The 22,852-nt window shown below is 38.7% G+C and overlaps 4 protein-coding genes across 8 annotated transcripts; 2 read left to right on the top strand and 2 right to left on the bottom strand.

Annotated features, from left to right (window-relative positions):
• The first annotated feature begins 598 nt into the window (after positions 1 to 598).
• LOC131301039 (folate synthesis bifunctional protein, mitochondrial) lies at positions 599 to 4,261 on the top strand. 4 transcript variants are annotated; one of them, XM_058327137.1, is made up of 3 exons: positions 599 to 729; positions 1,322 to 1,406; positions 2,011 to 4,261. In XM_058327137.1, the coding sequence occupies exons 2-3, from the start codon at positions 1,337 to 1,339 to the stop codon at positions 3,471 to 3,473; spliced, it is 1,533 nt and encodes a 510-aa protein (XP_058183120.1). In that variant the 5' UTR covers positions 599 to 729; positions 1,322 to 1,336; the 3' UTR covers positions 3,474 to 4,261. The 4 variants fall into 4 exon arrangements, with proteins under 4 accessions (XP_058183120.1, XP_058183122.1, XP_058183121.1 ...); XM_058327139.1 differs by having other exon boundaries at positions 620 to 1,037; XM_058327138.1 differs by having other exon boundaries at positions 625 to 724.
• A 277-nt stretch (positions 4,262 to 4,538) lies between these two features.
• LOC131301040 (uncharacterized) lies at positions 4,539 to 7,362 on the bottom strand. The gene is made up of 3 exons (XM_058327141.1): positions 7,200 to 7,362; positions 6,841 to 7,104; positions 4,539 to 4,988 (listed from the first exon to the last, which is right to left on the bottom strand). The coding sequence occupies exons 1-3, from the start codon at positions 7,234 to 7,236 to the stop codon at positions 4,771 to 4,773; spliced, it is 519 nt and encodes a 172-aa protein (XP_058183124.1). The 5' UTR covers positions 7,237 to 7,362; the 3' UTR covers positions 4,539 to 4,770.
• A 1,004-nt stretch (positions 7,363 to 8,366) lies between these two features.
• On the bottom strand, positions 8,367 to 11,913 carry LOC131301038 (cytochrome b5). Its single transcript, XM_058327136.1, has 3 exons — positions 11,643 to 11,913; positions 8,918 to 8,984; positions 8,367 to 8,782 (listed from the first exon to the last, which is right to left on the bottom strand). Exons 1-3 carry the CDS (start codon positions 11,727 to 11,729, stop codon positions 8,532 to 8,534), a joined length of 405 nt encoding a protein of 134 aa, XP_058183119.1. The 5' UTR covers positions 11,730 to 11,913; the 3' UTR covers positions 8,367 to 8,531.
• A 5,057-nt stretch (positions 11,914 to 16,970) lies between these two features.
• LOC131301037 (cytochrome P450 85A-like) lies at positions 16,971 to 22,662 on the top strand. 2 transcript variants are annotated; one of them, XM_058327135.1, is made up of 9 exons: positions 16,971 to 17,281; positions 18,892 to 19,213; positions 19,299 to 19,448; positions 19,709 to 19,954; positions 20,043 to 20,129; positions 20,388 to 20,466; positions 20,603 to 20,693; positions 20,798 to 20,922; positions 22,356 to 22,662. In XM_058327135.1, the coding sequence occupies exons 1-8, from the start codon at positions 17,091 to 17,093 to the stop codon at positions 20,877 to 20,879; spliced, it is 1,248 nt and encodes a 415-aa protein (XP_058183118.1). In that variant the 5' UTR covers positions 16,971 to 17,090; the 3' UTR covers positions 20,880 to 20,922; positions 22,356 to 22,662. The 2 variants fall into 2 exon arrangements, with proteins under 2 accessions (XP_058183118.1, XP_058183117.1); XM_058327134.1 differs by having other exon boundaries at positions 20,587 to 20,693; positions 22,356 to 22,660.
• The last annotated feature ends 190 nt before the right edge of the window (positions 22,663 to 22,852 follow it).

Here is a 22,852-nt window from a genome sequence, read left to right as displayed (position 1 = left end):
CGCTTATATCTTTCAATCTATAATATTTTTCATGAGTTTGAAAACTTTGTATAATAGAACTAATCAAGAACTATCAAACAAGATCCATATTGCATATATTTTGTGATCCATATTGAAAGATATAAGTAATTGAAATTGGCACAGATATTAAAAATTGACATCCAATTTGGGACGGAGTGAGTATTATTTATGGAGGAAGGACCCCCACATTAATGGGATTTTTATGGAGGGAATAAAAAGTACTATGTTGGTTTGTACTAGGTATTAGAGATGGAAGATAAAATAGTATTTGAGCGATAAAATAGGAGGATAAGAAAGGGTGAATGATGTAAAAAATTGTAAAATAACTTGTTTGCTCTCGTGGAGTATTAAATTAAATATAAATTGTAAAATTCAACAAAACTAATTAATTTTTTCATATTTAAACAATAATAATTCAGTTTACTAATAAATTAATTAATTTAATAAGTATAAAAAAGTTAAAATTCATTTTTAAAGTGTTTTTTAAGTGGGTACCTTTCTTTAATTTACATTTACGATTTAATTATGTGTTCATTTTAATTGATTATGGATAGCACATGCTCACGCATACACCTAATAATTTTCCTTTGTTCTTTCTAATCAGCGTTCTTTTCTTTTCTCACCTATGTTGCCAAAGGGCAGAAGAACGGCGGAAGAAGAGCTACGACACACTCCCTCTCTCCGATCCTTGGTGAACGTCACGGTCTGGTTCGTCCTCCCTCTCTCTGATATGCCATTCTTCTTCTTGTTTCACTGTCTGTAAATCGTGAAAAACCCAGGTGGGTTGGGGGTTGGGGGAGGGGGATAAGGAGGGGTGAAATCGTCCAATTTTCAGGGGATTAGGCCGGATAACTTATGGACAGCTCGAAACCCCGCCGAACTAAGCAAGGACGGGGATTAACGAAAACCCCTCGCCATTTAGGTTCCCAAACCAGGTATAAGAACTGGGCGCACGTCCTTGTCTGGGGTGATAAGTTATCCCCCTTGCCAATCCGCCATCCAAACGAGCCCATAAGGTATTCTTCCCATAATATCTATATATGCATTTGTATGTGCGCGTATGTATTTTGTGGATTCGCCGTACGCGAGACATCGAACCCAGAATGCAATTCAGTATATTTGTGCAATTTTAGCATTGCCCAGGTGGTTTTTCATACGATTTCAGCGAATTAGACAACTGGGTTATGCCCATTTGGCGATTTTATCAACTTACACATCTGCTTTTGTAAATTGCAAGCAGTCTTTAGTCTCTAGCTCATGTTGAGTTTATAAGTATATGCGTTTATGGCTGTATTTGCAGTGCTGAAGTCCTCTAATGAACATTTTCAAACGGCTAGCACTCACCAAACATGGGTGTAGAGGGGCCGCCATCGAATCTTATAGAGGTAGTCTCAACTCACTTGTTTGCTTGCTCATGATTTTAGTTGGATACTCAATTTCTTATAGCACTGTAAGGAAGCAAGAAAATGTGGAGCTCCTGTTCATTATTCATCCATTGGATCTGGTTGTATAATTGGGTTTTTGAATTTTGAGTTAGATGATAATTGACATTGTATCATCAGAAATTATGGTAGGATAGATATTGGTGGCCGACAAATGTTTTGAGCAGAAAAAGTTTCCAACACCAATGTCGAATGACTTAAGTTTTTGATATCTAAATGTTATGTTACATAGTATCAGGTATGTGTCCAAATGTCGAATTCATCAATTCTCATTTTGAGGATAAGAGGGCACCTCAAATAATAAAATTTCTGACTCAAACATAGACACTGGATATGTTTCTGAGGTGAATGTCCAACTAAAATTATCAAATGCATACCCATACTATGATCCAAGTTTCAGAGTGCCCAACATGAGTAGTTTGCACAATTTTGAAAAGTCCATGTCAGATAACAGCAATGTAACAGCCATAATAAATTGCATGTCATATTTTGTTAATGAATGGAGGGTTCAGCTGCTTTCTTGATACTCGTATCTTCCGTGTGGCAGCATGCTTTTCTTTATTTCATTCCCCTCCACACACATCCGTGGAAGTTCATGCGCAAGAAGCGGAAGTAGTAATCGCTTTAGGAAGCAATGTGGGGGATAGACTTCACAATTTCAACGAAGCATTGCAGTTGATGAACAAGTCAGGCATACACATCACAAGGCATGCCTGCTTATATGAGACAGAACCTGCTTATGTGACGGATCAACCTCTCTTCCTCAACTCTGCCGTTAGAGGCATTACAAAACTCGGACCTCATGAACTATTGGGTGTGCTTAAGAAAATCGAGAAGGACTTGGGACGTACTGATGGCATACGTTATGGCCCAAGACCAATTGACTTGGATATATTGTTCTATGGGAAACTCAAAATACAATCCGAGATTCTTACAGTCCCACATGAAAGAATATGGGAGAGGCCATTTGTAATGGCTCCATTGATGGATTTACTAGGATCATATGTGGATAGTGATACCATTGCATGTTGGCATGCTTTATCTATCCATTCCGGTGGACTTTTTAAATCATGGGAAAAACTTGGCGGTGAATCCCTCATAGGGAAAGATGGATTAAAACGCGTTTTGCCCATTGGAAATCACTTGTGGGACTGGTCACAAAGGACCTCTATCATGGGCATCCTTAATCTCACCCCAGATAGTTTCAGCGATGGAGGGAAGTTTCAGTCCGTTGAAGCTGCAGTTTCTCAGGTCCGTTCAATGATATCAGACGGTGCTGATATAATCGATCTTGGTGCACAATCGACGCGGCCAATGGCAACTAGGGTATCTGCCGAAGAAGAATTAGATAGACTAATTCCAGTCCTAGAAGCTGTTATGAAAATGCCTGAGGTTGAGGGGAAACTTTTATCCGTGGATACCTTTTATTCAGAGGTTGCTTCAGAAGCGGTTGGAAAAGGGGCTCATATTGTAAATGACATTTCAAGTGGACAATTAGACTCTAAAATGCTTAGTGTTGTCGCTGGCCTTAAGGTACCTTACGTTGCCATGCACATGAGGGGGGACCCTTCTACGATGCAGAATAGTGAGAACTTGAAGTATGAAAATGTTTACCAACAAGTTGCATCTGAGTTGTACTCGCGGGTTAGGGATGCAGAATTATCAGGTGTTCCGGCTTGGAGGATCATTATTGACCCGGGAATTGGATTCTCGAAGAATACTGAAAGTAATTTGGACCTTCTCAATGGCTTATCGAACATTCGTGCGGAGATTGAAAAGAGGAGTTTAGGTTTGTCTCATGCTCCTATGTTGATCGGACCTTCTAGGAAGAGATTTTTAGGTGATGTTTGTGGTCGGCCTGCTGCAGTTGATAGAGATCCGGCGAGTGTTGCTTCTGTTACTGCTGGGGTTCTTTGTGGTGCAAATATTGTTAGAGTGCATAACGTTAGAGATTGTCTTGATGCTGTGAAGCTTTGTGATGCGATGCTGAAAAGGAGGAGGTCTATTTGATGATAAGAACTAATACATCAGAAAATACCACTTGATTCTCTTTGTCGGATTCTCCTTGGAAAAGACTGTCATAAGTATTTTATGGGGTTGCAAGTTGCTTACTGGTGGCATTTGAGGAACATTGGAAAATAAATAAATCTATCGATTTCTTTATTTTCTTCCAGTGTGTCCCCTCTAAATGCATGGAGAAAATCAGAGGTTGAATTTTGATGAGGATCACCTGTTAGTTTCTTTGACGAGTATTTGGCCTTTCCCATCGACATGGCTATTTGTTGGGCTATTTGGCTTCATAGAACAGTTCTCATTTCATCAAGTGAGCCTTTCTCACCTTGATACATGACCTTTTGATAAAATTTCCGAAGTACTGGAAAAAAAAAAAAAAAACCATTGATGCATAACCATTATCCGTTGGAACCTCTGGGATTTCATGTAGCTAATGATCTAGACTACGGCATTCCTGGTGGTGATTATTTTGATGCTAACCTGTTGTAGGCCTCTCCTCTGATGGTGCAAACTCGAATCCCTCAGCTTCAGCTTGCATTGGTGCAAACTTGAATCTCTCAGCTTCAGCTTGCATTGTTTGAAAAGCTGAGAATGCCATCTCTCTCTATGCTGCAACTGCCCATATGGCCAAAGCAAAGGCTGTGTTTGGAGGCTTTTTCGGCTGGATGCATCAACATAAGTATATTCCAGAACTTTTTTAGCTGTCTTGTATAACTATTTGCACGAATACTTGTGATAGATTCTGTGTCTGTAACAATGATTGGGATTTGAGGGGTTTGTTTTCACCGTAGGGAGCAAAAACAGTGATAACATTTCCGTTAAGATAAAAATTCTGCGCTCGCAAAAGCAGCTGAGGTGCAAGGAGATGGCACGTGTTGCCCATTATCTTTATCTGAGTAACATAATCAAACAGGTAAACAACACAATCAAACAAGTAAACAACATATGCAAGTCAAGGATTACCAAAAATGCCATTTCCCACAAGATTACACCGCCTGCCACCCTCAGCCATCTGCTACCAAGTACTACCAAATAGAACATGATCGGAAATTGGAACATGCGTTAGAAAAATGCAGATTAAAGTATAATACCACTGGATCATTCACACAAATACCATACTGGTTTTCAGCCACAATACTTCCAATAGCCTATATCTTTTCTGGTTGAACTCTATGATTGTAACTGGTTGAATCTCCAACATCTATTACATTTTGTTCCCATAGTATGAATCCATTGGAGCTGAAAAAGCAATCGTAGGGAATGAAACCCTAATGGTTTTTCCAGCGTTGCTCCACTAATCTGCTTCAACTTTCAAAACCTCAGCTTCCGCCATCGCCATTGGGTCGACCCTGCCCTCTGTCTCTTCTTCTTTTTCACCTTCTCGCTCCTGGGCCATTTTCTTTCTATGAAGTTCCTCGGCTTCCTCCATCGTAGCTTTATTCTCTGCCTGAATACGCTGCATTTCCTCTTCTTGTTGCTGCCGCTCAAACCATGTGTCAGCATCCGCCCAAACTGAGACATACGGAAAACAAAAAAGAAACCATTACTTAAACCGGAAGAATACTAATCCTAATGCTGTAACTCACACCCGGCACATATTTCAGCATAGTTAGCACAAGAGCTGAGGGGTAAATTGGAAAGTATTTTCTAACACACAACAAGATTTGCTCACAATGCCAGTATCCAACAGCAAGCCCAAACCTCATAACCACCAGCAGACTATATTTAACAAAGCACTTCAACTATTCGTATTCAGCGTCCCTTACTAAGCCAGAGACTTTAATATCGATAACAACTGGAAACAAGACGAGAAAATCAAAGAAACCTGTGTCCCAAAAACACCCTGACCGGATACCCATTAAATATCTTGATCATCCATTGAAATGATTGAACACACTGACTAAGGAATGAAATGTATAATCCTATTAAAAGTCCCCGTATGTCAAGCCCTATAGGCCTATGCTTTATACTTATCGTTATTTATTCAAGATTCATGATACTATGGAAGGCGGTATTTATTTAATCCAAGAGCTCGTGATACTATGGAATGTTGTAATTATTTACACAAACAAGCATACACACACCCTACATAACAAAATATAATTGCATTAAGAGCGTGGCATTTTATTACGTGAGAAACAATTTCGAAGACAGTCTCCTGAACAATGTTAAGATCGACTTCATGATATTGAGGATGTCGTATTTGTCCCCAATTGTCACTTCTACAGTTTTTCACACATGGTTAATGAGAAATGTATCATTATCCTTTCACCATGTCTGTATGGTAAAAGTTCCATTCATTTTTTATCTCCAGAGTCTTCACACTATCTCTAGGTAATCTGAATTCCATCTTTTGGTTCAAACTTCAAAGTACAAACTAAATCTTTTCACCCTTTAGCCCTCAAAACCAATCACAATCCAGAGTTCGAACAGCTAAGGGATATATGTCATAGTAATACAATGCAAGCCTAACCAGATATTCATACGTATGCTGATACACAGCTGTAGACGTAAAAAAACTACGGTGAGCATTTAGAGGCATAAAAGGAATGAATGTACATACAGATACAAATATATTCATAACAAAGTGGCAAATTCTCTCATTTACTACAAACTGAAACTTTTCATCTTCTAACTGATGAAATCAAATCATTTGTATCGAAAATGCCTTTGTACCTCTGTTCCTGTGAAATATCAACAACGTGATCACACAAAAGACTATGACCGGTATCTTCTGTGCAACTTAAAATGCAGGGTAATAGATATACTGGTACAAGGACAAACAGGTACAGGTGACCCTAGTGCGCTAACTGATAATAGAAGCACCATTGCTAACTACAAAAACCCTAAGCCCTTGAACACCAAAGACAACCCAGAATTAAGAAATAAATATTAAATATCACTAAGCAAACAAACATTACCCCAAAACCGGTATTCATACATGCGTATCTAGATTAGTAGACTACTAGACGTATATCCAATTGTAGTCTATCGGGGTGATAAACGAGCCGAGCAATTATTTGCTCAAACTTGGTTTGAAAACTTAACGAGCTTCAAAACATGTTCAACACGAAGATCTTGAACGAGCTTTAATCAAGCCGAACACGATCCAATCTCGGGTAGCTTGACTTTTTGTATCTCGTAAGAGGAACGAGCCTATTAGTAGCTTGTTCGAGCTTGGTTTAAAAGCTTTACAATCATCGAAAAATTGTTCAAGCTTGGTTTATTTACGTAACAAAGCGATCTTGAATGAGCTTTTAACGAACGAACACGAGCTTGAACTCGAGTACGTTTGCGTTTATCAGCCCTAATTATAGAAAGAGATATGTAAGAGGCGTAGAGTTAGGGTTTTGGGTAAACTTACGGGGCTGAGCGGCCCAACCCTGCTCCCCACCCTTGATTTTCTCGGGCAGGGCGTAATTGACGGTGAGAACACGGCCGTAGAGCTCTGCGCCGTCCATGTTGTCCATGGCGGCGACGGCGTCCTCTTTCTCCAAGAAGGTAACGAAGCCGAACGACCTGTGCTTCTGGGTGGCCTGGTCCAGCGGCGTCTTGACGTCTTTAATGTCCCCGAACGGTATGAACGCCGCGTGCAGTATCGACTCGTTCACGTCCTCCGCTAGACCCCCTGAATACAAACACACACACACACATACACACGCGTTGATATAGATTGATTTGATGTTTGTGCATTGATAGGAGTGAGAGGAATTGGGTGATTACCTACGTAGAGAGTGTTCTTCTGAACAGGTTGATTCATCGTTGGAAAAGGAGTGATTACTGAAGTTGGACGAACAATCAACTCATGCGCTCTCTCTCTCTCTCTTTCTCTCTTTCTCTCTCAGTGTCTTCTGGGCTGTGCTGTTAGAGAGAGAACGAAGAGCTCAGAAAGGGGTGATTCCGGAGTCTTATGTGGTCTTGTGTGGGCCCACTGAAATTGGCCCATCCCACTTCACTTACGAGCCCTAAGTTTGCCCCCATTATACATGCAAATACATGGCTCTGTATGATGGGTCGGGTCAGCATGATTTTTCAAAATTTTGTTTTTGGATAAGGAGTCAGCATGATTAGTTTTTTTTTTTTGAACGGCAAAAAAATTTCATTAATCTTGAAATTGTTACAAGACTAATAGAAGTAAGAAAACAATATCATGTTCAAAGAACAATCTTCTGTCAAATCTGAGACCCAAACCTACGATTGGCAAGAAATCAATCGAGGACACCCAAATGGGACGAAGCCCAAACACCCTAATTGAGTTTAGAAATACTCAGAGTAGTACGAATACATCGCATAAAAAAGGCCTATCCGCCTAAATCAGAAAACGCACCCATGCCACCACCAAAACCAGGGGAACCAGCCCCAGTTGCTGCCCCAGATCGGCAAAGACGCCTCTCCATATCAGATCGCACATAACCCAAATTTTAGTAGTAGAAGATGTAGTTGAGAGGCATTTTTTTGTTTTTTTCTTCCTCCATCTACTGGTTCGGGAGATGTGAACTCCCGACCTGGTAGGTGGAGGAGCTTCAAAGGAGCAAGCTCAACCACTGAGCTATTCTATTCAGAAGGCTCTTTCACACCTCTCACTCCCGCATCATTGACGTAAAGCGCATAATGTAAGAGCATACGCAACTCATAAGAGATTTTTTGTATTTTCCCCTTGTTGGGATAATTGGTGAAGAAATTACACCCCGTTATGGAAGACACATGCAATCTAGTGGAGTATTATGTTTCGGAAGATGTGAACCATGTGGACGCGGAAATCACCTCATCGTTATATAGATTATTTCATGTGGAGCCAGAGAGGTTTGTATGCTTAAAATTGAGCACACAACTCTCATGTGGTTCGGACCAGGTGCAAAGCTTTAGCTAATCTAAGATGCTAGTAGTTCCTAATTCAAACGCCCTGAACCTCATTGGTGTCACAACTCTTATATAAGAATAAAGAAACATCACCATCAAATTCAATATCCAACTCCTCAAATCGGTATGAATAATACTGATTACAGTTTAAATCGATCAAAATTGGTGACCATAGCAATAAAAATTGTCGTCCCTTCACTTCCTTCGCAAGTACAAGAAGCCAACGACCACGGATACACCGGCAGCTGCGACCGGAACAGCCCAGTATTGCTTTGTCAAGTCTTTGAGCTTCTGGGCGATTTCTGATGGCTGCTTCTTGGAGAAAATTTCAAGTTCAGGGATGGCAGGAGAGGTTGGATCAAGCTCCCCAATGCAGAAGGTTTCCATTTGCTCTCTTGCGGTTTTGCTATGCCCTGCATCTTCAAAATCATCGGTGGCATCTTTCCCTTCATTGAAAAAACACAATCCCAAGTCAGACAACAGAAACCTACATCTTCCAATCAATTACGTTTTTAAGGTGGCCACTTGATGGTGCATTTATGGTAAATCGGGTTTCCACTACAATGCATAGGAATATGTACCAGTTGCGGCAATGATAACATCATCTCCACCGGGGTGTTCATCCAAATAAGTTGACACATCATAAACCTGACATGGTAGAAGACGCAAAATGTAAGGATATGAAAAGGCATCATTAGTTTCGGAAAAGATTGATAAAGGAGTTGATCGACTGGAAACATCAATTTTGTATCGGGATGCCACCTAATACGAAAGCATCAAACCATGTCCACGTGTACCAAAAAGAAAGGCCTATTCAATCAAAACGAACAATCCCTCGGATCTTCACATCTTAGATGGTCAATAAAGTTGAACTGGAAACATGATATGAGCTCATTGAGCAACCAAATTCCTAAAAGTATGAAAGGAATCAAAATATGAGACTTCTTTTTCATATCGCTATTATGCTACATCTTCAGCATCATGTTTGCATCCTACTACAGCAGCACATTCTCCAGCTTTAGACACCTTCACCATTTACTGGCATTTAGTGATCGTATAACCTAAAGCACACACTAATACTCCCGTTGGACAACTAACACCAAAGCTATATGTGGCAAAACTAATCTCCTACAATTAGGTAACAACATGCATCTAAAATCACAAAAAATCAAACACACCTATTTGGGAGAAACTCAAGAATGACTTTGGCTGGGGAAGACAACATGGGAACTGGGGAAATATGCACCTATTTATACTGTGGAATCAGTTGATTTAGTTCTGATAACCAGGAAATTAGTCCGAATTTAATTCCTGAAGAACGGATTTGAGCATACTAGAAGTACTCTATGCTGCTGTAGTGCTGTGTATAACCAACCATGCCTTGTAGAACAGCCTAAATGTTTGAGTAATTGATAAAAAGGCTAGACTGAAACAATATTGCCATCCCTCGATTAGGGCACGCGCAAATGGAGTCACCCTGGAATGGGAAAGTCTAAAGCAGGAAAGATCTCAATTCAATTCCTTGCTTGGGGACCGGATCCTGCAAAGCCCCTGTGGTAGGGTGCTTCCTCCCATGGTGAAAACCCTTCAAGTTGCAGTTGGAAGATTATTGTTTCCACTTCGGTGAAAACAGGGCATATGCAAAGAAAAAAAAAATTGGGTCATCCAAAACGGCTAATGGGAGATAGTACACCAAAAGACACAGAATCAGGTGTACAGAAAAGCCTTTCGCCCAAAGTTACAAGCCACATCAAAGACATCACAAAGTTACAAGCCACGTGAAAGATAATATAAGGTAGATTAGCTAATAGCTACGTATCCATTATCCCGCACATCAAAACAGCTTCTTATTCAAACTTCAAACACAAATCACATCACGAAAGACATAGGCCGATATGTTCCATTAAGTTGTCAAAATTTGTGTACTTTTAGGCTCCATTCCGGAACTAAAAATAAGTCCTTATTTTGTAAGAAGGCAATTTCAAGCTCAAAAATTATGAACTTATTAAAATCTAAAAATATGTAATATGGATCTTGTTTGGAAGATCTCGATGAGATCTTTTATACGATGCAAAAAAAATTAAAAAATTATTTTTCATTTACTTTATTTTTGCGTTTGAAAATGTGAAATAAGCTGCTTATTTTTTAAGAAGATTTCTGGAACGGGGCCACCTTACAATGGAAGCACCTCGTAGACAACAGATTGACGAATGACCAATGATTTAATTTTTCCAGGGTTGAACAGTCAAGGTTGTAAGATTTCAGGAAGGGACGGTGTTATAGGAGGAGTATTCACGAGCCTATGCCATCTTGATAAGCTCAATTCAACTCCACTAGCCCTAAAATAGTTAAATACTAATGATTAACTTCTTCTAAGCCAATTCTTCGTCAAAACTAAGCTATATTTACCCAAAGAAACTAATAATTACCCATTGGTCTGCCTAAGTCAAGAGATAAATTCACTGTTCTAATAGGCGGCCGATTAATTGGCACCTAAGCACGGCGGTACCCCTAGGGCCCTAGGCAGTTGTCTAGGCGGCGGGCCAATTAATCGGTCACTAGGCGTGATTAATTGGCTAGGCTGGCTAGGCGCTAGGCGGATTAGACAGTGGCTAGGCGGACGATTAGGCGTTGTAATTTTTTAAAATTAAGGACTAGGTGCTAGGCGATTAATCAGCTAGGCGGTGTAATTTTTTATTGGAGTGCCATATTTAATATTTTGTTTTACTTGTGTTGTTGTATTTGCTCTCAAAACTTGGGGAGGGGGTAGGAGAATATTTTTAAAAGATATACAAATAGAAAATCCACCAAATGTCTAGGCAGTGCCCGGCCGCCCGACTACCGCCTAGCAACTTTTAGAACACTAGATAATTGCACCCATAAAGGGTGTGTTTGCAACGATTGTGGATACATATTTTAGATTCCGAAATTTAGTAGAAGTTAAGAAACATGTTTGTCGTGCGAGATTATGCGAATTTCATTCCTTATTGAGAATTCGTGCTGTAGAATCCCAAAGCTACCCAAATCCAGCTTTGAGATTTTAAAATTTCATTACTTTTTAGCTTATCTAGAATTTTTGACAAACACTCCAAGCTGATTTTGAAAAGCTAGAATCTCAAAAACTATAAAAACTATTTCTCGCAAACACGCACTTTCTCTAACGACATTACAACCAGCAGCCCAAGAAGAAAAACAAAAAACAAAAAACGAGCTTTAAGCATTCAACTGATGCTAGTGTACCCAAGAATTTGAAATCCACACAAAGCAATTCAAAGCAAATCCAACAGGAACCCAATTGAAACATACCTTGCCGTCTTTGACGACCCAGCAGTCGCCGTTGGTGTTGTGCCGAGAAGCTTCTTCCATTGAGTATAGCTTCGTTAATGTCGGCATGTTTGCTCCGTGAGTCTCTCTCTCCTCTCTTTCTCTCTCTAAGGGTTTATGTAGGTAGTAGGTAAGAACAATTGAACATACATATCATTCTAATTCTATTTTATCAGTCTGGGATTCCAAGCCAATCCCACACCAGATTCCACAGGGAGAATCTAAACCCTAAACCTGGGTCCGTTTGCTTGAGAGAGGGGTCAAAACTTCCCCAGGTGGGCTGGGCCTGCCGTTGGGCGGGTCTGCAGAATCCCATTGTTGGCTTGAACCAACCCAACCAAATTGATCAATCTTGGAGTTTGGCTCAATGGTTACGAAGAGCATTCCTTGGAGCGTGAGGGTGGGGGTTCGACTTTTATGGATATTGGCATTCGTAGTAATCTAACAAATACTTTCTTCGTCCCAATTTACTTGTCCCAGTTCTATTCTAACTGGATAAAAAAACTTTTTATATCTTTAAATTGGTAATGAATTTTATATCCAATATGGATCTTGTTTAATAAATCTCGATTTGTTTTATAATACAATGTTTTCAAAATCACCTAAAACATTATAAATTACAAGATATAATCAATTGAAAAACGGCACGAACTCCCAAAAGTGACAAATAAATTGGGACGGAGGGAGTATTAAAATGCTACTGTTCGATATTGTCTGGGACAAAGAAATAAAGAAAAAAGAATTACAGATTGCCTCCCTTCAACTACCATAGGCACCACGTGACCTTACTTAATTATATATTGCTGCAATATTCACCCCTAATTATTTATTTTAATTGGTAATCAGAGATTTGGGCGAATTTTACGTGCACCATGAGGTCCATGATTAATCTCGGGATTTTAAAATTATTAATCAATCAAACCTCAATTTTGTCAAAAGAGCCTTTTTGTTTTGTAGGTGAAGAGAAGTCGAGTCCACCCCCAATCTATCGAAGTGTGCAAGTAGTGTCGAAGAGAGCTTTTGATTTGCATATTCGTCAATTTCCAAAGTTCTTCATGGAGATGTAAAACATTTTGTGTTAAAAAGGGAATGTTATGCCACGATAATTTTCTTTTCAACATCAAGTGTTGTATTGATTTAGTTAGTACATTTTCTCACATTTTTCACTCTCTCTCATCCTTTCCAACGTCCGACAATATAAATATTGACAATATTAACGTAGTGCCAACTGCGCCGGATACTCTTCAAACCAAACCAAACCATCGCCTAATTGACACAAGAGCACATTAACCTACGAACTTAACCAATCCTTCAAGGCATATTCCACTGTGGATGCTGTTATATCAACTTTTACTCAACCTAAGGTTGCCACCAATGGTAATTTTCGATTTTGAGAATTTACACTCATTATATTAGGCATTTTTTAAGGCGTAAAACTGAATTTTTTGCTTTCCTCAGCAAACGGTTTCCCATACTCTACTGAATAACGGGGCCCTACAGTGCATCTATGCACTACAAGATGTATCATGTAGTGTCGGTAAGGTCCACAGAGATAAATCGTCATTACATTGGTAACATCTTGAAAAATCCAATGAACACTTGAAGCAAGATATAGACAAGAGCACAGAGAAAAATGAAAAATGTGAAACGAACAAGGCCTTCATTTCGGTAGTTACAAAAGTGTACCTAATAATTTGCTTGGAATATGATTAATTAGTTCGAATTTACTTTCTCTATATATACCCATTCCTGTTTAGGCTAATTGATGTGCTGTCATTTCACATGAACCCACATAATTAACGACCTGAAGTTACCTTAAAAAGTGCATGCATGCATGATGATGACATTGAGTTGGTCAGTTAACCATGGTTAATTTGGTGTGCTAAGTCATTCTGTTGAGTGATTAGTTAGTGATTACAAACCAACTACCAACGAGTCCTTGTTCCGCTAATTAAGCTTTTTGGAGTTTTTTTTTTTTTTTTCATGTTTTGTTCATATTCAATTTTTTTTCGCATTTGCTGGTTTTGCACCTAATTTTTGTGAATTATTGATTTGTTTCGAAGAGAGGAATCAAAAACGTAATTTTTTTTTATTTTTTACCCAAATATTTTCAGAAATATCCAAGAAAAAGTCCCAAAAACCGGCTTTTTGAGGTTTTTTGGACTTTGTCTTGGATATTTTCAAAAATGTTTAGATAAAAGTCCTAATTTTTTTTTACCTTTTTCGGCTTGTCGACAAGACGAATCAATAATTTCTAAAAATTAAACGCAAAACTAACGAACGTGAAAAAATTTAAATAAGAACAAAACAAGAAAAAAATCCCAAAAAATCTCATTGGAACCAGGCTTTGGGGAGATGGTCCCAAACAATGGTGAATTATGAGAGAGAGTAAAACAACTACACGTACGTGGGGGTCAGCTGAATGCAAATCACAGGAGGAACATGGGGTGTACCTGGCTGGCTTGTTATAATTACAAACAGATTTGAACAAAAATCTTGAAAGCTTTTTCTCTTTATTTTGACATGGACAAGATGGGGGTACTCTTACTCTTATAGGTGTGTTTGGTCTCCTACCAAATGCTCGTCATGGTATGCATGCTTTTTTTGGGACTTTTGGGTGCAAATTTGGAGGAAGACGGCTGCTAGGTACAAAGAAATTTTACTCGGAATGCACTATTTATGATCGGTCATAAATAGTGCATTTCGGGTGATTTCCAGGTAAAATTCTTTGTACATTGCACTTTTGTTGGAGAAATAACCATGGACTTACAAAACAAAACCCACCAGAAGAATTTAATTCAAAAGTGAGGCTCTATTCATTATTTCTGGAGGAGGGTGTTGATCAGGGATGGAACTAGGATGTCGTAAACTCAGGGACCGAACTATGAACAACAAGATTTTGAAATTTCAAGTTTTGAAAATCTAATAGTTTGTTTGGTTTAAGTTTTGAGGGAGGTTTTTTGGGTAACGAGGAGAGAGAGAAAGAAAAATGAGATTAATAATGGAAGAAAAACTTATGAGAGACCGTATGGAGAGAGAAATTGAGTTTTGGGACCCAAAACGAACACAATCTTAAATAAATTTCAATGTCTAAATAACACTTCATACAAAATACAATATCTGGGTGTTCTTAACAAATAAAAAATAACTAATATTAAACCCCCCGAAACAACGCAACCCCCATATGCCCCAACATACATCCGTCTCTAGTGTTGATCCTCGATTGTGCTGGAGTTTTTCGAACGAAGTTTGCAGTTTTAATTTGCATAAGCAGGAGATGTAGCCGCAATAGCACTAGTTTTCATCATGAAATTGGAAACTAAATGAGTTCTGGAACATGTTCAAATTTACACAAAGCTAGAAATCGTAGAAATTGACATAGAAAATTATAGCATAGAGCGCTTCTCTCATAAGGTGGAATCTCTGCGTTTGTTTTTGCAGTCTTATGTAGAAAAACTCTGCTTTTGTAGCATTGTTTTTTTACGTTATAAGTGCATCCGCATTGGCTTTTTTTAATTTCAGATCAAATTATACCTTAAAATATCACTTTATTACTTTAGCTAGTCACTTTTAAAATACATACTGCATCAGACTCACTATTCTAACTTATGGTCTATTAATATATTATTTCTTTCTTCCAAAATAATATTGAATTGTTTTTTTTAATCTTATTTTTTTATCGTTTTATCTTAAAGAGTCATAATTAATTTATTTTTAGGGCTCTCATAGTTAAGTTTTTACTCTTTATTTTGGATCATGTAAAGCAGAAACTTGATTATGAGAGCTCTATAGACAAAAAATAATTATGACACTTTAAGATAAAATGATACAAAACAAATAAGATCTTCGCACCGATTCAAACGGATTGGAAATTAGAGCACTTGGGTTATGCCCGGACGTTACCTTCAGGGCCCCGAAATTAATTGAAACGCGCAAACTGGTTCAAACATCCGATTTGAAAAAGAAAACAAAAGGCTCATTGGTGGGGTACAATTAATTAGTAAAATAATACTCCCTTCGACCCTTTTTAAGTATCCCGCTTTGTAACTCTAACTTATTAAGAAAATATCATGATTACACATTTTACATCAACTTTTACCTCAACTTTTACTTACTAACTTTTCAAAATAGAATCTACTTTTAGGAACAAAATGGAAAATATACAAACTTTTACCCACTAATTTTATAAAATAGACACTTATTAAGAGGCAGTCTAAAATGGAATACTGAATTTTAAAAAAAGAGCGGAGGGAGTATAGTATGATAAATAGTGCCTCGTTTGTTGTAAAGAGGCACGATAGTAAAGGTAAAGGCTTTGTTCGGATAGGAGTTATGGTTTTGTTTTTAGGTAATGATTGTGGAGAAAAATAGAGGTAATAATTGAGAAATAAGGGTAATGATTGGAGAGATATAAAAAGAAAAAATTAAAATAATAATTAAAAATAAAAGTAATGATTGGAGAAAGATAGAAGTAATGATTGAAAATAAAAATGAAAGTGAAAACTAAAATAAAAACCGAACAAAACCAAACAAATTGCAAAGTAGAGAGGAAGGACAAGAGGTTGATGCAGGAGACTTTCTGCCGTTTTGCTCTTTATTCTAAACTTTGAGCAAAAAGTAGGGGCAGTGGTGCGGATGTTCTAAGATTTGGGACATGATATCAAGGAGTAGATTTTCTTTAAACTGACCAAATATTTCCCTGGAAAAAAGTCTAAATTTTAAAAAATAAAGGGTCATACATCAATGGAAAAAGGTCAATGTCAATGTCAATTATCCGGATGAGTGCAGAGCTTTCCCACATACTCATACCCTACCAAAAGCACCAGTCAAACTTATCTCTACCTTGGAACATTCATTTCAAATTCCTAATAAAAGAAAAAAAAGATTCTTCGGCCAGGTGAGCATTTACTGCAAAATCCAAGACAAAAATGGTTGTAAATTGTAATTCAATCAATCACTGGGTTTTTTTTTTTTCAATGTAACGGAACTAGATTATGATTCGATGTACTTATGGCTTTTCACGAGGGTTTTAAATAAAGATCGTTATTTATCGTATCGATCATTAGTTACGGAATTTTAGACATCTCATACTCTTATTTATTTGCTTAATGATACATATGAACCCGATATGGTCCAATATCGGTCAATATATGATCATATCAATAATACCTTTATGTTTTCGATACCGTGATTTAAAAACCGACTTCTCACATACTTGGTAAAGGCATGAGTGGGGGTGCATGGTTTTGGCCTAAATAAATAACACTACTATAAATGCTTTTGCAACCTCTGTTTCTCTCACTATATATACCTGTCCAATGATTCAACATTCATTCATATGATTCTGAGCCAAACCCATATCATTAACTTACAGCAAAACCATTGAAGAGGGTTCAATTTTGTTCAGAGCTTCTAAATTGGGAGCAAAAAATGGAGATTGTGATGGTGGGGGTTTGCATGTTGGCCATGGGGTTCTTTCTTTGCTTTGGTCTTCTGAAGTGGAATGGGATAAGGTACAGTGGGAAAGGGTTGCCTCCAGGGACTATGGGATGGCCTGTCTTCGGAGAGACAACGGAGTTTCTGAGGCAAGGTCCAGATTTCATGAAACACAAGAGAGCAAGGTCAGTTCCCATTACATGTTTGAGAAGAAGTTCTCTCTCTCTCTCTCTCTCTCTCTCTCTCTCTCTCTGTGTGTGTGTGTGTTCCAGAAGGACTTCAGTTTTTTGGTGAATGAGTCTCAAAATTTCACTTCTCTGGACAACCAGAGCTCCCAATATTCTACTTTCTTTTGTGATAAGTGACAGAGTGAGGAATCAAAATTTTAAAGTATTTTTTACTAACTATGATTAGTGTTTTAAAAGTTGGCCATCTTAGCCGACTATACTCCGCCTTGGCGCTAGGCGGTGGTCCAACGTCTAGATTAGGTGGCCTTTTCCGTCTGGGTAGCGTTTAGCGACTTTTGGAACATTGACTATGATTAAAGAAAATTTATTTTCTAGTTGATCACAACAAGCATTACAGAATAAGCATTTTTGTATTTTCCATAAATGTCTGTAACGCATTTTATTTTACAGAAGTTTCTAAAAAATAGTAGAAAAATTTTAAACAAGTTTTAAAGTAGAATGGACCTCAACAGGCTTCTGAAAATGACCTTTCTTACAGGGTATTTCTCCACTATTGTTACAAATAAGAATTACTAATTCTACAAAAAAAAAAAGAAAAAAGAAAGAAATAATTTTGAGTGGAGGCAGGCACATGGGTCACGTGCCCCAAATATTGGTCCACCCCTGGATGTGATCATTGAATCAATTTTGGGTGCCGATCATTGCATCAATGCATGTGGAGAAAGAGTATTTTCCAAGATGGTCCTGATCGGCTATAAAACCCTTTTATCAAACCTGGCCAAAAGTTTTAGAGCTGTGCTAGTGGCGCACAAACTTATTTACTTGTTTAGTAGGCGGTAGGATTGGTTTCTCATGATTAATCAGGTGCACGTATGCTCATTCGAACACAACTTATTTACATATTTAGCGGGCGATGAGATTGGTTCCTCAGGACTAATCAGGTGCGCATATGCTCGTCTGAATACATCGGTTAAAAAAAACTTACATACGTGAGGGTAAGAATTTTCCAAAGTTAACAAGGGTTTATCCAGTGGTTGCTAAAGACTCGCGAATATTTCTTGGATATTGGGACGCATTATTTCTTACCCAAAAAAGATAAGTAGAGTTTATGCTATATATATAGGTTATACCAAGAACCCGGGGTCCGGATGTGCAGAGCACGGTATCCATGGAATCATCCCCAGTTCTAACGAAATATTCACAAAATAAAGCTAATAAAGGCAAATGAAGGGAAAAAAAATTCAGTGCCGAGCAGGTACCACATGGCACCTACTCGCGCATCCGAACTATCCATTCCGTGTTTGAACGGTTCAGATTTGGAGAGAGAAAAATGAGAGAGAAAGTGTTGGGATGAGAGGAGAGAGAGGGTTTCAATCCGAGCCGTCCAAAAGTGTATCGGACGGCTCGGATGCGCCGAGCGGGTACCACGTAAGATATACCCGCTCGGCACTGAAAAATCTCTCATTGAGTTCTTGATTCTTTCTTAGAGTTTCTCTCTGCGGTTATGGATTTCTGACACATTGTGTCTGTGTATATGTATCTAGTGAATCAAGATTTAACTGAAACAGCTATTAATAGCAAGAAAATTTAAACTGTTGAATTGACAGATATGGAAGTGTTTTCAAGTCCCACATACTAGGTAGTCCTACGATTGTGTCCATGGATCCAGAGCTCAACAGATACATCCTCCTGAATGAAGGAAAGGGTCTTGTCCCCGGCTACCCTCAATCCGCGCTCGACATACTAGGGAAATCCAACATTGCTGCTGTACACAGATCCGATCACAGACGCATACGAGGATCATTTCTCTCTCTCGTCAACCCTTCCATGCTCAAAGACCAACTCCTTCCCAAGATCGATAAGAACATGAGAATCCACCTCCGCGATTTGCAAGGCAAAACTATTGATATCCAAATGATAACCACTGATGTAAGTTAAGATGATCACAATCCGATGTGTTGTGTATATTTGTCTTCGAGGAATTAAGTTTGACGTGTTGTATATATTCGTTCAGATGGCTTTGCTGATAGCCTTCAAGCAGATAATGGAAATTGAATCAGATTCTATCTATGAGGCTTTCAAAGCAGAGTTTGATAAGCTGATGGCGGGGACACTTTCGCTGCCAATCAACATTCCCGGAACAACTTACCATCGTGGTTTCCTGGTAATTTATCGAGGACGAAAATATTTGACAGCTTTTGCCAACTTGGTTTTCTAGGATTTTGTGTGTGAAAAAGACCGTATGAAAATATAACAATTTTGGTTTAACATTTTCGAGAAACATATTGTTGCTGGAAAACAAATAGGATAAGAAACACAAACAAGTGTTCGTATTTCAAAATGTAGTTTGTGAAAGGTATTCTGCCAACTGATTTTGATGGTGGTAATGAATCTGGGCTTATTGAAGTTGATGTTCTTTTGCAGGCAAGAAAGAGTGTCCTTGGAATTTTGAGAGATGTCATGGAGGAGAGGAGAAATTCCTTGATGAAGAATTATGACATGCTGGACTATCTGCTAAAGGAAGAGGATCCAAGATACAAACTCAATGATGAGGAAATTCTTGATCAAGTAGTTATGATTCTATATTCGGGTTTCGAAACCGTATCGACTACTTCAATGATGGCCATCAAGTATCTTCATGATCATCCATCAGCTCTTCAAGAAATCAGAGTTAGCAACAGTCTATACATTGTTGAAAATCGATCGTTGGTGAAAACTTGTAGGGTCAATAACTCTGTTACGATGCAATTGTCTGTAGGATGAGCATTTTGCAATAAGAGGAAGGAAAAAGCCAGAAGAGCCACTTGACTGGAACGATTACAAGTCGATGGTTTTTACGCGTGCGGTAGGCGAATTGACAGACCCACTCTATACGGCTAGAAATCCTGCCACTGTGAATCTGTCCTTCTCTCCTAACGTACTCTAAACTAAATGAAACATGGAGAGTCTCCGGGTACCAAATGCCGAGACATCATCATGCAGTTGCAACTCGCAAGTGTAATGGTAGAGGGGGACAAAGATTTTGAGAATAAAGGATCTTGCACCTCTCAGTACCAATTCCCCTCCTAATATACTTATTGGAACTGTATGTCTCTCAATGCAGGTGATATTTGAAACATCAAGATTGGCCACAGTTGTCAACGGGGTTTTGAGAAAGACAACCGAAGGAATGGAATTGAACGGTATGCTACAAAACTCTTAGGTCGAATCAGGGCAGAATTTTATTTCGCCGCCTGTTTATCAGGGTTTTCCTGCAGACAAAAGAGTGACAGATATGCAATTTCATGTTCACTCTTATTCAGGATATTTTATCCCAAGAGGATGGAGAATCTATGTTTATACAAGGGAGATCAATTACGATCCTTTCCTATATCCAGAGCCTCAGAAATTTAATCCGTGGAGATGGCTGGTAAGCTAACAAGAAAATCTATTTCTTTACGAGCTGTTAAGGTTTTTTTTGCTTGTGCACGAGTCTAAAACTTGAGGATATGGTTCTTAAATGCCACCCGCCAGGAAAAGAGCTTGGAATCTCACAACTACTGCTTCTTGTTTGGAGGGGGAACCAGGCTTTGTCCGGGAAAGGAGTTGGGAATAGTTACAATTGCGATATTCCTTCACTACTTCGTCACTAGATACAGGTACTCAAATTCTGTATTACTCGTCCAATTCCGAGTCCTGTGGTGGCACTGGCAGCAACTATGTTACAGACTCTTCTATACGTTTAAAGTACTCGTGTCAGACACTCTACACTTGCGTAAGGGTGCAGTACAGGATACTTGTCTGAAAAAATATCTAGAAGCTCACTTAAAAACCATGTGCAATGGTTCGAGTTTACTGTTTGGAAATTGTGTGTAGAAAGCTCAAGCATAATAAATGAAATGCTACAGGACATCAAGCAAATGCAATATATCCAAGAAAAGAGAAGATCCAAATATTCACGAGTATGTATTAGATGAATCTGATACTTAGGCACACTCGCGCCTGAGTCGATGTAACATGGAGCAGCGGGATTATATCTTGGACACGTGTTTTATGAAATTTCATGAGATGTAATGCTGCCGTTGCTTAAAAATTGCCTAGCTAAGCTTTCCTAGTTCATCTCATGAAGGAGAATTGGCTAATAAACTCAATGTTCTAATCCGGTAAGAGCAAGTGTATCAGTTGAGCTAAAAAGGATTTTTAGCTATTTTGAAGAGAAAAAGCACAAAAAACAGACTGCACCAAATGAGGTAAAAAGGATTTATGAACAGTTGTTAGGTACTTTTAACTAAGCACTGTTTAAAAGCCAGTCTTTATTTTATTGTTTTTTTTTCTCTCTCCTCCCTCATCTCTCTCTTCTTGATCATGAAAGTCGGTGAATCCGGCCACTTCCGGCCATCTCCTCTAACTCCGGGCCATCTCTTTCTCTGACGCCAACGCTGACATGTCGCCGATGGGTCCATTCTCCGGGTTTGACAGATTCCGTCCCTCCCAAATCTAACCTTCCTTCCTCCCCTCCACGGATCTAAACAAGTTTCGACAGAGTGGTGGTGTTCCACCGGCGATGGCAGCGGATTTCGAGTACAATTGCATCTCCGACGTTGCGGATCAAGGTATTGGGGTAGACCCATCTAAAACCCCATATTTTTCTGCCCAAATCTCATAATCAACCACACCAATCTCACCCCCACACAAAACCCAACAACTTTCTTGCCATTTCCTACACGCAAATTGAACAACACCAAATCTAGTTTCCCACCTCAGGCAAAAGGGCACAACTCAGGTGGCCTTGAACAGTCGCCGGCAAAATGGAACAAAACCAACGGGGATAATCGACAACTATGTGTGTATAGAAATGTTGAGTAATAGTATTTTAATGGGATAGAGAAGGTTATAGAGAATACTGGTGTAGCATGAAAGGAAAAAGAGACTAGCAAAAATACTCCAATTTTACACTGTTTAATAGTTAGTTTACCTAAGTCTTGGTGTACATGCTCTAATGATACTACTCACTATTCAACCTATATACTTCAAGTCTTCAATTACTATTATATGTTCTAATATAGCAAACGTTTTGTCTTTGTATTGCCAGATGGGAAGAAGTTGGGGAAGAGAAGCTTCTAAAATTCCCTAGAGTTGAAGCACCAAATGGATTGCACGTGAGGGTGTCGAAGTACTAACATTTTGAACTCGGTAGAAATATGCAGAAATTTAGCGTAAACAGAACTGAAGAACATTTTGTCTTTGAACATAATGAAAATTTCATGTTCCTGTTCAACACATTCAAATTGGAGTCCTGAAACTTGTCTAGACATAGCTGTAATGCAATCCGTCCCCATTCAATCCCTTACTGGGTATCCAATAACATGGTCTAATTTAATGCCGAAGTTCACGCGGTGAAAATTCGAAACTCTCTATTAAAAATACTGCAAATGTAAGAGGAACACAATTTTACCTGGTTCGAGTTGAATAGCTGATCCGAGCAAGTAATTCGATCGGTTAAAAATAAGCTTAACCCGACACTGAAAGCGCATTATTTCTACCGAATTTCAGCAGATTTTGCTGTCATCAAAGCATATTATGGAACTT

This window comes from Rhododendron vialii, chromosome 9a (assembly GCF_030253575.1).
Source record: "Rhododendron vialii isolate Sample 1 chromosome 9a, ASM3025357v1".
NCBI classification, from domain to species: Eukaryota; Viridiplantae; Streptophyta; class Magnoliopsida; order Ericales; family Ericaceae; genus Rhododendron; species Rhododendron vialii.
The sequence above is the reverse complement of the archived record's forward strand: the minus strand, read 5'-3'. Positions and strand labels throughout refer to the sequence as shown.

Bases quoted from the DNA above. Each gene is read 5' to 3' on its own strand.
- LOC131301039 (XM_058327137.1), top strand. From the start codon at position 1,337: ATGAACATTTTCAAACGGCTAGCACTCACCAAACATGGGTGTAGAGGG. The intron at 1,407-2,010 runs GTAGTCTCAACT...TCCGTGTGGCAG, and splicing joins CGCCATCGAATCTTATAGAG to CATGCTTTTCTTTATTTCAT.
- LOC131301040 (XM_058327141.1), bottom strand. From the start codon at position 7,236: ATGAATCAACCTGTTCAGAAGAACACTCTCTACGTAG. The intron at 7,105-7,199 runs GTAATCACCCAA...GTTTGTATTCAG, and splicing joins GAAGAACACTCTCTACGTAG to GGGGTCTAGCGGAGGACGTG. The intron at 4,989-6,840 runs GTAAGTTTACCC...CGTATGTCTCAG, and splicing joins GGGTTGGGCCGCTCAGCCCC to TTTGGGCGGATGCTGACACA.
- LOC131301038 (XM_058327136.1), bottom strand. From the start codon at position 11,729: ATGCCGACATTAACGAAGCTATACTCAATGGAAGAAGCTTCTCGGCAC. The intron at 8,985-11,642 runs GTATGTTTCAAT...CTACCATGTCAG, and splicing joins GGGTCGTCAAAGACGGCAAG to GTTTATGATGTGTCAACTTA. The intron at 8,783-8,917 runs GTACATATTCCT...TTTTCAATGAAG, and splicing joins TGTTATCATTGCCGCAACTG to GGAAAGATGCCACCGATGAT.
- LOC131301037 (XM_058327134.1), top strand. From the start codon at position 17,091: ATGGAGATTGTGATGGTGGGGGTTTGCATGTTGGCCATGGGGTTCTTT. The intron at 20,130-20,387 runs GTAGGCGAATTG...CTCTCAATGCAG, and splicing joins CGATGGTTTTTACGCGTGCG to GTGATATTTGAAACATCAAG. The intron at 20,694-20,797 runs GTAAGCTAACAA...GCCACCCGCCAG, and splicing joins TTAATCCGTGGAGATGGCTG to GAAAAGAGCTTGGAATCTCA.